General features: G+C 41.3%; 2 protein-coding genes across 22 annotated transcripts in view; one reads left to right on the top strand and one right to left on the bottom strand.

The window, feature by feature from the left end:
* The window catches only part of CPM (carboxypeptidase M), a 78098-nt gene that overhangs the window by 5188 nt on the left and 56699 nt on the right, over positions 1-16211 (bottom strand). For 2 of the 3 annotated variants that reach the window (XM_064283912.1, XM_064283913.1), the window contains 3 exons: positions 15139-15309; positions 10631-10783; positions 144-292 (listed from right to left, as the gene is read on the bottom strand). In XM_064283912.1, the coding sequence (XP_064139982.1) occupies positions 144-292; positions 10631-10783; positions 15139-15309 (473 nt within the window). The remainder of the gene's footprint in view (positions 1-143; positions 293-10630; positions 10784-15138; positions 15310-16211) is intronic. The other variant, XM_010598717.3, reaches the window with a different exon arrangement.
* MDM2 (MDM2 proto-oncogene) overlaps positions 1-16211 on the top strand; it is a 128016-nt gene that overhangs the window by 61447 nt on the left and 50358 nt on the right. For 14 of the 19 annotated variants that reach the window (XR_010321812.1, XR_010321811.1, XR_010321807.1 and 11 more), the window contains exons 11-12: positions 9579-9687; positions 10339-10468. Coding sequence is in view for 3 of the 19 variants with exons in the window: in XM_023558650.2 (XP_023414418.1) it covers positions 9579-9683 (105 nt within the window). In the remaining 16 variants the exon portion in view is untranslated. Of the gene's footprint in view, positions 1-38; positions 6700-7036; positions 9286-9317; positions 9406-9578; positions 9688-10338; positions 15930-16211 lie in introns of those variants that run through there. The other 5 variants (XR_010321813.1, XR_010321814.1, XM_023558650.2 and 2 more) reach the window with 5 other exon arrangements.

Raw genomic sequence — 16211 nt, 5'->3', positions numbered from 1 at the left:
TCTCCCATTTTCCATCATCCTTTTCTTTGGCCCTGAAGTATCTCCCCTTGGGCTTTCCAGACTTATTTTAGATTCCTTCTGGGTAAGTAAGTGTTGTGAATTCTATAATATTTAAATAACAATAACCAGGATTGTATACTTACATTTATCACATAAGACCCAGGCAAGAGAAGGAGATAATACTCTCCAAATCTGTTGGTTCTATAGGGGCAGATATGTGATCTGTCTTGGACTTCCACAATCACATTGGGTAATGGAATTCTGTTGTGATCAAAAACTTGACCTTTTACACCTACAAGGCAAAAAGAAAGTTAAATGTAAACACCAAATTTTATGCCATATGAAAACATTTCTTGTAGTTATTTTATTAGCTGTTTTGAGTTAATGAAGTGTTACAGAAGGAAAAGAATCTTCTTTTTGATGTAACTTAAAATACAGTCAAGCTACCAATCTTTATTTATAGCTTAAATGTTGTTGCTGTTGAATATTCCACTTACAGCCCATATTATCAACATAAGAGAACACATTTCCCAGTTGTTTGCTCCATCAACAAACTGTACTATAACGTTGTCTAGGTGGATTCCATAAAACCATAAACAAAACAAAACCCCCAGTGTCACTGTGTTAATTTACAATAAGATGCTTACCTATCTAAGGGAATAAACAGTTTTGTCTTATGGTCAGACTAACTATATGGAAAACAAAATTATAATCACAATGTTGCTTGGGAGCATGGAATCCATTGATGGGGTCTTACTATTAATAGGAGCCCTGGTGGTACAGTGGTTAAAGCACTTGGCTGCTAACCAAAAAAAGGTCAGCAGCTCGAATCTACCAGCTGCTCTATGGGAGAAAGATATGGCAGTCTGCTTGCATAAAGATTACAGCCTCGGAAAACCTGTAAGGCAATTCTACTCTGTCCTATAGGGTTGCTGGAGTCAGAATCAACTCAATGGCAATGGGTTTTTGGGTTTATTATTTTTAATAATAGCAGTTAACATTTATTGCTCACATAATACACTGCAGGAGTCACTGGGTGGCAAATGGTTAAGCACTTGGCTGCTAACTGAAAGATTGGCAGTTCATATCCACCCGAAGGCACCTCAGAAGAAAGGCCTGTGATCTACTTCCAAAAGATCACAGCCATTGAAAACTCTAGGGAGCACAGTTCTACTCTCACATACATAGGGTTGCTATGAGTCCCAATCGACTTGATGGCCACTGGTTTATTATATCCCAGGCCCTATTCTAAGTGCTGACTGTGAATTTTCTCATTAAATCTTCACATCAACTCTGAGGTAAGTATATTATTATCATGATTTTACAGATGAGGAAATTGAGGCTTTGTGCTGTTGATGTCAGGTGCCACTAAGTTGGTTCTGACTCATATGTACAACAGAACAAAACACTGTCCAGCCCTGTGCCATGCTCACAGTCATTGTTATGCTTGAGCACATTGTTGCAGCCACTGTGTCAGTCCATCTCATTGAGGGTCTTCCTCTTTTTCACTGTCCCTCTTCTTTACGAAGCATGATGTCCTTCTCCAGGGACTGATCCCTCCTGATAGCATGTCCAAAGTAGGTAAGCTGTAGTCTCGCCATCCTTGCTTCTAAGGAGCATTCTAGTTGTAATTCTTCCAAGACAGATTTGTTCATTCTTTTGGCAGTCCATGGTACATAAAATATTCTCCTCCAACACCACAATTCAAAGGCTTCAATTCTTCTTCGGTCTTCCTTATTCATTGTCCAGCTTTCACAAGCATATGAGGTGACTGAAAACACCATGGCTTGGGTCAGGCACACCTTAGTCTTCAAGGAGACATCTTTGCTTTTTAACATTTTAAAGAGGTCCTTTGCAGCAGATCATCCAATGCAATGTGTCTTTTGATTTCTTGACTGCTGTTTCTATGGGTGTTGATTGTGGATCCAAGTAAAATGAAATCCTTGACAACTTCAATCTTTTCACTGTTTATCAGGATGTTGCTTATTGGTCCAGTTGTGAGGATTTTTGTTTTCTTTATGTTGAGGTATAATCCATACTGAAGACTATGGTCTTTGATCTTCTGCATTAAGTGCTTCAAGTTCTCTTCATTTTCAGCAAGCAAGGTTGTGTCACCTGCATATTGCAGGGTGTTAAAGAGTCTTCCATCCATCTGGCGAGGTCCATGTGTATAGTCGCCGTTTATGTTGGTGAAAGAAGGTATTTGCAATGAAGAAGTCGTTGGTCTTGCAAAATTCTATCATTCGATCTCCGGCATTGTTTCTATCACCAAGGCCATAATTTCCAACTACTGATCCTTCTTCTTTGTTTCCAACTTTCGCATTCCAATCGCCAGTAATTATCAATGACTGGAAGAGATCCATATTTATGCCTATTCCCAAGAAAGGTGATCCAACTGAATGTGGAAATTATAGAACAGTATCATTAATATCACACGCAAGCAAAATTTTGCTGAAGATCATTCAAAAACGGCTGCAGCAGTATATCGAAAGGGAACTGCCAGAAATTCAGGCCAGTTTCAGAAGAGGACGTGGAACCAGGCATGTCATTGCTGATGTCAGATGGATCCTGGCTGAAAGCAGAGAATACCAGAAGGATGTTTACCTGTGTTTTATTGACTATGCAAATGCATTCAACTGTGTGGATCATAACAAACTATGGATAACACTGTGAAGAACGGGAATTCCAGAACACTTAATTGTGCTCATGAGGAATCTTTGCATAGATAAAGAGGCAGTTGTACGGACAGAACAAGGGGTTACTGATTGGTTTAAAGTCAGGAAAGGTGTGCGTCAGGGTTGTATTCTTTCACCATACCTATTTCATCTGTATGCTGAACAAATAATCTGAGAAGCTGGACTATATGAAGAAGAACGGGGCATCAGGATTGGAGGAAGACTCATTAACAACCTGCGTTATGCAGATGACACAACCTTGCTTGCTGAAAGTGAAGAGGACTTGAAACACTTACTAATGAAGATCAAAGACCACAGCCTTCAGTATGGATTGCACCTCAACATAAAGAAAACAAAAATCCTCACAACTGGACCAATAAGCAACATCGTGATAAACGAAGAAAAGACAGACATTGTCAAGGATTTCCTTTTACTTGGATCCACAATCAACAGCCACAAAAGCAGCAGTCAAGAAATCAAAAGACACATTACATTGGGCAAATCTGCTGCAAAGGACCTCTTCAAAGTGTTGAAGAGCAAAGATGTCACCCTGAAGACTAAGGTGTGCCTGACCCAGGCCATGGTATTTTCAATCACATCATATGCATGTGAAAGCTGGGCAATGAATAAAGAAGACCAAAGAAGAGTTGACGCCTTTGAATTGTGCTGTTGGCGAAGAATATTGAATATACTATGGAATGCCAAAAAAACGAACAAATTTGTCTTGAAAGAAGTGCAGCCAGAATGCTCCTTAGAGGCAAGGACGGCAAGACTGCGTCTTACATACTTTGGACTTGTTGTCAGGAGGGACCAGTCCCTGAAGAAGGACATGATCCTTGGCAGAGTACAGGGTCAGCGGAAAAGAGGAAGACCCTCAACGAGGTGAATTGACACAGTGGCTGCAACAATGAGCTCAAGCATAACAACGATTGTAAGGATGGCGCAGGACCGGGCAGTGTTTCGTTCTGTTGTGCATAGGGTCGCTATGAGTCAGAACCGACTCGACAGCACGTAACAACAACAAGTCTTCCTCCAATCCTGATGCCCCATTCTTCTTTATTTAGTCCAGCTTCTTGGATTATTTTTTCAGCATACAGATTGAATAGATATGGTGAAACGATACAATCTGACACACGCCTTTCCTGACTTTTAAACATACAATATCCCCTTGTTCTGTTCAAACGACTGCCTCTTGGTCTATTTACAGGTTCGGTGTGAGCACAATTAAGTGTTCTGGAATTCCCATTCTTCCCAATGTTATCCAAAATTTGTTATGATCCACACAGATTTGGGTTACTCAAATAACTTTCTCAAGCTCATGCAGCCAACTAACTGGCACAGCCTAGCTGTAGTAAACCCAGGCTAGGCCTCCAGAACCCGCAGTGAACCCATAGCACCATAGCCCACCCCTTGACATTTCAGAAGTACAATTAATAATAAAAGGTTGTTTATAGTTGAAGGAACCCTGGTGGCACAGTGGTTAAGCACTCGGCTGTTAATCCAAAGGTCAGCAGTTCAAACCCACCAGCTGTTCCGTGGGAGAAAGATGTGGCAGTCTGCTTCTGTAAAGATTACAGCCTTGGAAACCCTATGAGGCAGTTCTACTCTGTTCTACAGGGTCGCTATGAGTCAGAATCAACTCAATGGCCATGGGTTTGTTTACATTTGAAGACTCTTTTCATTTTAAATCCTAAATTTCACACTCCATTTTGTTCACCCCAATGACAAATCATGCTTAGGCATCATCTTCAGGTGAAGCCACTTAAGCCCAAGACATAAATGAGACAGAAGAGACCACAATGATATGACCTCAAGCTATCCCAAAACATTTACACTCAATAATTATTTACCAAGGCAGAAAAAGAAGCAGCACACTTTAAATGGTTTCCTCTAGAAAAGGTTAAAAAGAAAAATGAAAAAAATTGACATTTAGCAACAAAATCTTTATCTCAAGCACTAAGAAAACTTCATATAGCTGGACATATGAAGAACAGGGCATCAAGATTGGGGTAAGACTCAATTAACAACCTGTGCTATGCAGATGACACAACCTTGCCTGCTGAAAATGAAGACGACTTGAAACACTTACTGATGAAGATCAAAGACCACAGCCTTCAGTATGGATTACACCTCAACATAAAGAAAACAAAAATTCTCACAAGTGGACCAACAAGCCACATCATGATAAATGGAGAAAAGATTGAAGTTGTTAAGGATTTCATTTTACTTGGATCCACAATCAACACCCATGGAAGCAGCAGTCAAGAAATCAAAAGATGCATTGCACTGGGCAAATCTGCTGCAAAGGACCTCTTTAAAAGTGTTGAAAAGCAAAAGTTGTCACCTTAAAGACTAAGGCACGCCCGATCCAAGCCATGGTATTTTCAATAACATCATATTCATGTGAAACACGGGCAATGAATAAAGAAGACCAAAGAAGAAATGACACCTTTGAATTATGGTGTTCGCAAAGAATATTGAATATATCATGGACTGCCAGAAGAATAAACAAATCTGTCTCGGAAGAAGTACAACCAAAATGCTTCTTAGAAGCAAGGATGGCAAGACTGCATCTTACCTACTTTGGACATGTTGTCAGGAGGGATCAGTCTCTGGAGAAGGACATCATACTTAGTAAAGTACAGGGTCAGCGAAAAAGAGGAAGACCCTCAACAAGACAGATTGACACAGTGGCTGCAACAATGGGCTCAAGCACAATGATTGTAGGGATGGTGCAGGACCGAGCAGTGTTTTGTTCTGTTGTACATAGGGTAGCTATGAATTGGAACCAACTTGAGGGCACCTAACAACAACAACAAGAAGCAAAGTTCTGTCTGACCCAAGTTGCCTTTTACTTTCTTTCTAATCTAATTCCCGACTCTGTTCTTTCTCCCGAAACCAAAAAACTGAACTGCTTGCCATTGCAGTCAATTCTGACTCACCGTTAGCTCATGTGTTTCAGAGTAGAACTATGCTCCATACGGTTTTCAATGGCTGTGATCTTTCAGAAGCAGACAGCCAGATCTTTCTTCTGAGGTGCCTCCAGGTGGATTCCAACTGCCCATTTTTTGGTTATAGCCAAGAGCTTAACCATTTGTACAAGGGACAACTCTCTTCCTCCAGAGAAGGGATTATGAAATGCCATATTTCCTTCTCACCTTTTTAATACAAGCCAACTATATAAAACCTCTATTTTCATGTAATTTATTCCTTTATAATCTCTCTTTAAAAAGTTTCATTTACATTTATTTCTATTACTTGGTATGTATCATTTTGCACTTTTGGTAGTATCCAATCACAAACACTGGTAATAATTTGGAAACTTGATTATGCATTTATTCATTAGATTTCAGTGGCCGTATTCTTTGAAGAGGCATTTATGTACATTGTGTCCTTATTAAGGAGGGCCTTTGATATCTTAGATGACATAACATATATCAATCATCGCAGCTTTCTGGGTGTGACAGAAAAACCTTGTCAGATAGGTATCATCTTGAATCCCAGTTCTCAAGTCACTAAACATTCAAGCCTCAATTTTGTCATCTATGAAATGCGTATAATATGTAGTCCCCCCAAACTCCCAAAATGGTTGTGACAATTAAATGCAAGTAACACAGAACAGGAGGCCAAACAAATATTAATCCCTGTCTTTTATTTGGATAAGAAAAACTATGCAAAGAAATAGAAGGACTGTGGCTAAGTAGGTTTGAAATTGAGACAGAAATACCAGACAAGTTTCTAGAATCTCAATTCCAAACTTGCTTCACAAGGGCAGGAAAGTGGGAAGGAAGAAGCTATACATATCTTCCTTCTCCAGGGCTCTGAGTTAGCATACAGTCTTCCCATCACTTAGAAAATTCATGACTTTGTGCAAGATAGCTTGTGGTGGTAGTGGTGGTGTGTCCGTTAGCTTCTTTTGTATTTTTCATTGACTTTCCCCAAGCCAAATCAGACAAAAAAAAAACCCAAACTCATAAAAAAGAAAACAAAACTGTCTTTGAAACTGACTTTATACCGTCCCTTACCATCTAAGATAATGGATTCAGGACGCTAGTAAAGAGTAGTTGGCTAAAAACATCAAGACAAAAAGTCCTGGTGCCTGAAAATAAGCGTAACAAATTCCTTCTTGGCTAGAATTGGTTACACTTTAATTGAACAGACTTATTTGTGTCAGTTGCACAAAAAGTGTTTATGTTATAACACTCATATATTAGTATGTATCACAAACGAAGATTCAATTAACCCATAATCTGTCTACTCTCAAATATGGAAAAAAGAGGGATAATCTGGATTCGGGGGGATGTCTAAAAGTCTTCCTATTATGGTTTGACTCTCATTCATCATCCTCTCAAAATCCATAGGCTCATTTCCATATGACTCTCACCTAAGCCTCAAGATGGTATTTCAAGACTATGGAGCCCTGGAACATCTGAATGTCACTCTTCTACTGAGCAAACACAGACCATGCTTGAATATGAAATTCCTATTCAAAGAAAACCCCCATACCACCAGCCAAATGAAAGCTTTCTTCAGATTGTATGTGTCTTTATTCTGTCAAGGCATCACCAGGACTTTCACTTAGAGGGAAGTAATTGTTTTACCAGAAGATATGGTTTATTTCTATATTCTGACTTGAAAAATTGAAAAAAGACAAGATACAGATACTAAAGAGAGCCAGCACTATTATATCAGGGGAACAAAAAATAAGATTTTGAAAAAGCTCAGATAGTAAACAAAGGAGAAGGCCTAAAATCTGAGGCTCAGATTCTGTGGCCACATCTGGAGACGAGGAAAAGAAAGGCAAAGCTCTACCTCTCTTGGAAATGTGTAAACTTTGTGAATGAGAATGTATTCACTTCTGGGCAAGAAGTGAAATTCTGCATCCAGGGGCCACAGTTCAGTCAGAGCTGGGACGGTACTTGGGCCTGTTCATGCCCATGTTCCCACACAGTGATCACAGTGGCCACCTACTTTATATCTGATGGTAGATCCCTATTAGTGTTCCACAGGTTTGTGGAACTCAGCATATGCCAGATTCTCTCAGGCCCAGGTGGCTTAGGTTTCTGGGTACTGGAAGTCAGCCCCCAAACCCCTGGGTTCAGATCTGCCTTGAGGAGTTCAGGGGAGAAGCAGAGGCAGCAGCAAGTAACATCGGGTCTTGTTCATCTTTGCTTCTCCCAGGGAGGAGGACAAGCAAGACATCCCAGGCTCCTAAAAACCAGACTTGCCCTCCTTTGCTACCTAGGCCTCAGTATCTGAGGACACTGGATCCCTACCAAACCCAGGGCTGTCCAAAGTAAATTCTTGAAGCATGACTACAAAAACAAACAATCAAAAAACAAACCAAACCTGTTGCCATCAAGTCGATTCCAACTCATAGTGACCCTATAGGACAGAATAGAACTACCCCCATGGGTTTCCAAGGAGCAGCTGGTAGATTCAAACTCCCGACTTTTTGGTTAGCAGCCAAGTTCTTTAACCACTGTGCCACCAAGGCTCCCTAAGCACGACTACACAAAACCAAAGAGCCTGGGTTTAGACTGAGGTCTGCCATGAGTTTTAATGGAAACACTAACCCCGTTTGAGCCTTGTGTGAGGCAGGGCAGATGCTATTATTACTCCTAACTTTCAGTTGACTAAAGCTGAGATTCAGCTGAATGGCTTGCTCAAGGTTTCACACAAGGCCAAATAACAAAGCAGCCTGGGCTCTGGGCAGGCTCCTGGCCCCTAGTCAGGCTCCTGGCCCCTTGGTCAGGTCCTTCCATTAGAGCGGAAGGCCTCTGCTTCCCTGACAGAGGCAAACCAGATGGGTGAGAATCTCGGAGACTCAGAGTTGTCTGAGCAAGTGGTGAAACTGAACCAGCGAATGCAACAGAAATGGACAAATTTTAATAGTTTCCTTAAAGCAGAGCAATACCAATAAAGAGGTGTTTACTTCTATCATGCACGAATGAAAATAGTCTTGGGCTCCTTATTGGGTACCAACATGGTGAGAACCTTTCTAGCAAGTAATAATAACCACATCAGTGTTTTGAAATATGGTTTCATTATTAAACTAGAAAAATGCCTCTGTCTTAAACCACAAGGGGTCAGGATTGATGTGCTATATGTTTTTTAAGTCAATTGTTCACATCAGATTACAAGGACGGGCAGATACAGTAACGTCCATTATAAAACCAAGTATAAACGGACTTGTTAGCCCTCCAAATTAGTGACGATAGTTATGTTGCAATTTTTGGATATTTAACAGTTTACAAAGCTCCTTCACTGGCAATATTATCTTAGCATGATACTTTGAAGACCACTTTAATTCACTGTTGGGCAAATGACCTTTACAGCTAAACTGAAACAGTAGTGCAGTTACATGGAGCATATTTCATGTTCAGTTTTACTCCTATGTTGGTGCTTATGGAGGATGAATTTTGGAATTTTAGCACACTAAAGCATCAATACAGACAGAATACAGTAATAACCAAAACCAAACCCACTGCTGACAAGCCAATTCTGACTCATGGTGACCCTTCATGAGAGAAGTGTAGTGGAGAAAGAAATACAGAATACTAAAAAAGAGAGGACACAAAGTTTGAGGACATAATGAGGAGGGAGAAAGACCTAATATTAACCTTAGTAAACTTTATGAAGGTGTTGGTGAAAGAGAAAAATGGCATTTTGTAACAACTCCTATCAAAGGGAATCAACGGACCTCATGAATGATTTTGGACACAGCCCTGTGAGTTCACCAATAATCTTTGTGTACTTCTGTTTGGGGAGGGGGTGGGATGGGGTAGGGGCATCCATGTTTGGGCTGTGAGGCTGAGGAAGGTCCTAATTACTTTGTGCTCAGCCCTCTGTCCCTGTGCTTCTGGTTTCGGCCTCCCTCATTCTTTTTCCTCTCCTTTTTAGCAGATGGACAGCTTTGGTGTGGAGCATGCAGAAAGTTGTGCAATTGTGCAGCAGGCCTGGGATGCAAACCTTCAACAGACACAGACACATTCCACTTTGGCTTGACATGGTAGCGTAACTATTGTGCCACTTCATGATGCGTTTCTTCCCCCAAGCCATTCTGAATGGAGAAAGATAACTTTAACTCTGACAGTGCAGAAGAGCCATCCACACTCTGCCCAAAGAGACACGGGTTACGCCAATGAGACAGGTTGAATAAACTTGAACTCTACTCTAACCATCATCATCGCAAGCAGTGTGTTTCTCTGGTGCAGTGGTTCTCAGAGTGTGGTCCCTGAGCCAGCAGCATCAGCATCACCTGGGAACTTGTTAAAAATTCAAGACCCACTAAGTCAGAAACTGGGAATGAGGCCTGGCAGTTCATGTTTCCACAAACCCTGCGGCTGAGCCTCTGCGCGCTGAGAACCACCACTCTGTTTCCACATTTAGTGTGATCACCTGTGATAAGGCACAGTTTTCAGAAAGCGGGCTGAGGAGCTTCCCACTGCCAGGTCATTTGGCAGAGGTAGGGAGCTGAAACAGATGCTGCTAGGTCACCACCCCACTTCTGGAAAAACTGTAAAAGAGGAACGTTCAAATGTTTTCTGGGTCTGTGATACTGTGTGGCAAGTGGTCAGCAAATTTGGATTTTTCCTAAATAGGAGATGATTATCAGAGTAATAGCCTGTTTTCCCAGTTTGTTTTTTTTTTTTTTTGCCAGATCTTCAGGTCATTCAACATGTAAAACTGGAGGTACACTGGATATTTAAATCCCAATGTCAAAGCAACATGCCCCATGCTTTCTCTCATATGAACGGATGGGCACTGAACCTCGCACACACTGCAGATAGGTAAGCAGAGACAATTCTTAACCTCTAGTTCCATCTGGTCCCCCAAATGAGGCTGTACCTAGAAAACATAGATGGGGGCTTATGTTTTCTCAGCCCAAAGGTTTTGTTTGCCAGATGCTATGTTTTGTGTTAACAAGGATTTAGTAAGAAAATCTTACAAACCTAGGTGCACCTGTTTTATATATTCAATCAATGAGGCTTTGTTATCATTCCAGAAGAGTGGAAGCTTCTCCTCACGAGGGTATTTACAGCATGACAGCTCCAACGTAATTTCAAAACACTGGGCCCAGATGTAGTTGTAATCTTGCATTCCACCTAAATGCAAGCATATTTCATTACTATTTAAGGTCTGGAATTGGAGTGGAGCCAAGTATCTCGTACCTCAGGGATGAGTGAATTGGGCAGTTGTAGGGAAAGTACATGTAAACAGGAAAAGATGAACTTGATATATTAGCATATAAACTCGGGACTTGACATTTTATTACTCCAGCATGACCAGGCAATATTAACTATTCCCACATGGGTAACTGGACCAGAGCTGATTGACGTTCAACTGTGCATCAATAAATTAAGTGCAGGGTGCAGGGCGTCCCCTTTCTTATACTGGAAAAAGGATTCTTCAAATTATATTTCTTCCCTAAGTCACACTTAAACAGATACAGACTAGAATAAGATTTCTTTAAAAATATTTGTACAACCCATTTATAAATGTTTATTATGCAAAGCAAAGTATACTCATTTTGGGGGGATGAGAATGCTCACTATTTACTTAGTGCCCACTACTGCTACGTACTGTCTGCAGTGCTTTGAATCAACTCTTTTAATGCTTACAGCAGTTATTATCACTGGTTTACATATGAGGAAACATATTCATAAAGTAACATGCCCAGGGATTCCAGCTAAGAAATGTCAGAGACTGGTACACAGGCCATCTTGCTCTCCATCCATTAAAAAACCAAAACAACAAAAAAGCCAAAACAATCCAGTTGCGGTTGAGTCGACTGACTCATGGCAACCCCACGTGTGTCAGAGTAGAGCTGCGCTCCATGATGTTTTCAATGGCTAATTTTCCAGAAGCAGATTGTGAAACCTTTCTTTTGAGGTACCTGTGGGTGGACATGAACCTCCAACCTTTTGGTTAGCAGCTAAGCAGCTTTTGCACTACCCAGGGCCTCCTTCTTCACCCATGATCCTACTCATTATACTAAATCGCTTCTGGGGATAAAAGAGATGTTACCCTGGTGACTCCTAGGAGGTAAAAGACACAGGTCCCTGTGGCTTCAGCAGTTTTCATTGCTCATACTCAATTCCCTTTTCTTACCTCTAACCAAAAACAAACAAAAAACGGAAACCTGTTGCTGTTGAGTCAATTTTGACCCATAGTGACCCTAGAGGACAGAGTAGAACTGCCCCACAGGGTTTCCAAGGAGCACTGTTGGACTTGAACTGCTGACCTTTTGGTTAGCAGCCGTATCACTTAACCGTTGTGCCACCAGGGCTCCTTTTTTAGAATCCCTGCTTTCAAAGTGTTATAAAATACTTCATATTTCCAAGATATACTTTTTTTTTTTATCTTTTAATATGTTCAAGTTGGAATGTGGCTTATATTTGAAGGATGAATAAATCATTGTGCTATTAGTTTAACTGAAAGCCTTTTTTTTTTTTTACTTTTTTGATGGCACATTGTGTACCATCAATGACATCTCAAATTTGATCAAATACAGTAACTTTAAAGAAAGCAGTCCCTGCCAGATTTTAAATTTTTATACTTGATTTCAGGCCAAGGAAATATTCATTCTCAATTCCATCGGCGTATTTGGGAAGTATTGAGGTAGAAAGAAAAAATTCATGCTAAGAAAATGGTCAAAATATTATTTAAATGTCAAATAATATATATGTAGACCCAGATTACAGCCAGGAAGAATTTCTCTCTCCTTTCCTTCCTTTACTTTCCTTACAGGTTTGGTACTTCTTATCTCATTTTTAACAAGAGCTGCTTGTTGTTGTTGTTAGGTGCCTGCGGAGTCAGTTCCGACTCATAGTGACCCTGTGTACCATAGAATGAAACACTGCCTGGTCCTGCACCACGCTTACAATTGTTATGCTTCAGCCCACTGTTGCAGCCACTGTGTCATTTTTTTTTCTTTTCTGTTTTGCTCTCTCTTTTTAAATTTTTTTTCCCCTTCTAGCTCTTGTTGCTATGTTGTTGCTATGAATAGCAACAAGAGCTAGAAGGGGGAAAAAAAGGATTAGCAAAACAGAAAAGAAAAACACAAAAGACAAAAAACAAACTCTTGGCTGGATGGCTGTGTCTCAGGGGAAAGAATTGAAATGGCCAAACAGTGTAGGTGTGCACTATGTAGAGCAGGCAGGATTGAGAACGCTGAGTGTTCTGCTCAGCGTGTCCAGGCTGAGCAGAAGGCTTGGTTCTAAGCTTGCTTGTTCTCTGAGAAGAATACACAGCTCACACACAGGCACATGTGGGAATAATTCCTGACACCAACTGTAGGTTCCTAGCTAATTCCCCATACATCTGGATTTGTCTTGAACATTATAGATGGAGACAGTGAACACAAAGGACAGCTCTGCCACTGGGCAAGGGGTGCGCCTTTCCTAGGTGTTAAAAAAGCAGGGACTATGCAGGAGGCCCACGTGGCAGGGCTGGATCTCATACAACAGAGAGGTGATTGGGAAGCGCTGCCTGTTGATTGTTGTCATCAGCTGCCGTCGAGTTTGATCCTAACTCATGGCGTTCCCAAGCACTGTCGAACCAAACACTGCCCAGTCCTTCACCATCTCCATGATTGGTTGTGGATTGGACTTCAGGATCAGACAGACCACTGTGATCCATAGCGTTTTCACTGGCTGATTTTCTGAAGTAGATCACCAGGTTTTCTTTCTAGATCATCTTAGTCTAGAAGCTCCACTGAAACCTGTCCATCATGGGCAACCCCGCTGATATTTGAAATACCGGTGGCATGGCTCCCAGCATCATAGCAACATGCAAGCCTTTACTGACAGACAGGTGGTGGCTCTGCATGAGACGCATTGGCTGGGTATTGAACCTGGGTTTCACGCACGGAAAGTGAGAATTCTACCACTGACCCACCACTGCCCTCATCCTATCGGTTGTTGGTTATTTACATTGCCTTCAAAGCTGGCACACAGCTGCCCAGGCACAAAAGTTCTAGTTTGTGCAAGACTGCTTGAGAGCTTATGCAGCCAAAGTGACATCTGGGGAAGGTGCCTTTGGAAGTAGCCTGCATGCAAAACTGTAGCTGGTGTTGGTAGTGTCAAGCTAACTAGTCCAAAGTGGGTGATTTCCAATGAGGCAACAGAAACCCACTTCCAACCCACTGTCACCTCTCTTGCCCTTCCACTCTTGTTATTGTTGTTAGGTGCCATCGAGTCAGTTCTGACTCATAGTATCCCTACGCATAACAGAATGAAACACTGCCCGGTCCTGTGCCATCCTCATAATTGTTGCAATGCTTGAGCCCATTGTTGCAGCCACTGTGTCAATCCATCTTGTTAGGAGTCTTCCTCTTTTTCAGTCCCACCTATTGCCTTTCAGTTTCCAAACTAGGATGAGTTCTCTCCTGCCCCTAGGCTTCTGTTTATGTTATTCTGTCTCTTAAGAATATCCTCCCTTCCGTGTTCCCCATGTGGCAATCTCCTTGCCCCCTGCCTGGCCATCCTATACTGTGGGTGGAAAACTAGAGGCCCCCTCCTGCTGTACTCAGCCTGAAGAGCTCTTTTGTTTAACCTGCAAAGTGGCTTTAAAATCATGATACTTCATCTATGAACCCAGCTCCTTTTGTAAACTGGAAGATCTGGCAATATTGGGAACCCTCGGCTGCATGGCAATAATTAGCTGAATCTGAGTAGCAGCTACCCGTTAGCTGACACATTAGCGTTTAATTTCTCCAACGTCTTCACCACTCACTCCCTATGGTATTTGGCTTTACCCCCTGCCATACACTGCACCTTTTCTAAATCTACTTTTATCTAATTATACTGCTACTCACCTAAGAGTGAATTCCAAGAGTATCCATTTGTAATTCCACTGGGAAAGTTCATGTTATTTTTACATTTATCTCCTTCCTTCATGTTGGGATTTCTAGAAGCATAGGTATGTGCCGGATCTTGAAAAACATTTCTGTTAGCAGCCTGGTAGCCCCACGGCTGTTAACAGAAAGGTTGGTGGTCTGAACCCACCCAGCGGCCACGTGGAAGGAAAGACCTGGCTAAGAAACCCTATTGGACATTTGTACTCTGTCACATGGGATCGTTATGAGCCAAAATTGACTTAAAGGCACCTAACAACACTGCTATCACAATTATTTGTTAGCATACCTCTCTCCCACATTAAACTTGAGGGTGTGGTCTGTGTCCTGTTCAACTCCTCCGGCAAAGTTCCTGGCTCACAGTAGGTAGACGCTGAACAAGTGTTTGAATAAATGAAGAAGGCCCTTGGTAGTGAGGAAGGTGTCTGAGAATCTCCCAATCAGTCTCCTCCACTGCTCTTGTGATGTCACCTGATGGAGACATGACTGAAGAGACTGCTCTGTGCCTAAAGATCTTTTGACTACTGCTGAGGTCAACATAAACCAGCTGGCCCCCTTGGATGAAGACAATAGAGAGAGTGGTAGAAATGAAGAGAAACTCACCTAAGAGTGGATACCAAGAGTATCCATTTGTAACTCCATTGGGAAAGTTCACGTTATTTTTACATTGATCTCCTTTCTTCATGTTGGGATTTCTTGAAGCATAGATATGTGCCAGATATTGAAAAACATCATCATCAGGGGTTAAGCTACGGGAGTGTAAGGTTCCAGTTGCTGGATTGGAAAGAGAAACCAAGACCTTTCAATCGACTTTACAGGAAAAACATGCACCATCATACTATCAAATACCACAACCACATCACAGATAAATGCTCTAATTTTCCCATGGAAAAATCCTCTACCCACTTCCCTGAATGTTTCCCTACTCTTCTTTCTAGATTTAATGAGTATACACAAGGCAGTATCCACAAAATAAGCCATATTCATATTCAAATTCCCCCTGAATCAGCTTAACAATTAAATTTCCTTAGCCACCTTGCTGATTTCGGTAGTCAATAAACTTTCCTTGAGTACTGTAGGGGTTAAATGAAGCCACTGTGATACTTTAAGTCAGTGGTACATACCTCATCTGACAGTTTTTATTTTTTTAAATACTGACTTTTAATTTTAGAGCAGTTTAGGTTTAAAGAAAATTGAGTAGACAGTACAGAAAGTTCCTATACATCTCCTCTCTCTCTTTCAGTTTCCCCTATTATTGATCTCTTGCATTAGTGAGGTGCATTTGTTACAACTGATGAACCAATATATTGATACATTATTATTAGCTAAAATCTACAGTTCACATTAGGGTTCACGTTTTGTGTTGTGTCCAAAAAAAAAAAAAAAAAACCAAATCCATTGCTGTGGAGTCAAATCCAATTCATATAGCTCTATGAATTTTGATAAGTGCATGATGTTATGTAAACCAAAACCAAACCCATTGCCCTCAAGTTGAGTCCGACTTGAGGGCAATGGGTTTGGTTTTGGTTTACATAACGACCCTATAAGACAGGGTAGAACTGCCCCATACGGTTTCCAAGGAGCGCCTGGTAGATTCGAACTGCCGGCCTTTTGGTTAGCAGCCATAGCTCTTAACCACTATGCTACCAGTTTTCCTAATGTTATGTAGCCACCAT

This window comes from Loxodonta africana, chromosome 4 (assembly GCF_030014295.1).
Source record: "Loxodonta africana isolate mLoxAfr1 chromosome 4, mLoxAfr1.hap2, whole genome shotgun sequence".
Lineage (NCBI taxonomy): Eukaryota > Metazoa > Chordata > Mammalia > Proboscidea > Elephantidae > Loxodonta > Loxodonta africana.
The sequence above is the reverse complement of the archived record's forward strand: the minus strand, read 5'-3'. Positions and strand labels throughout refer to the sequence as shown.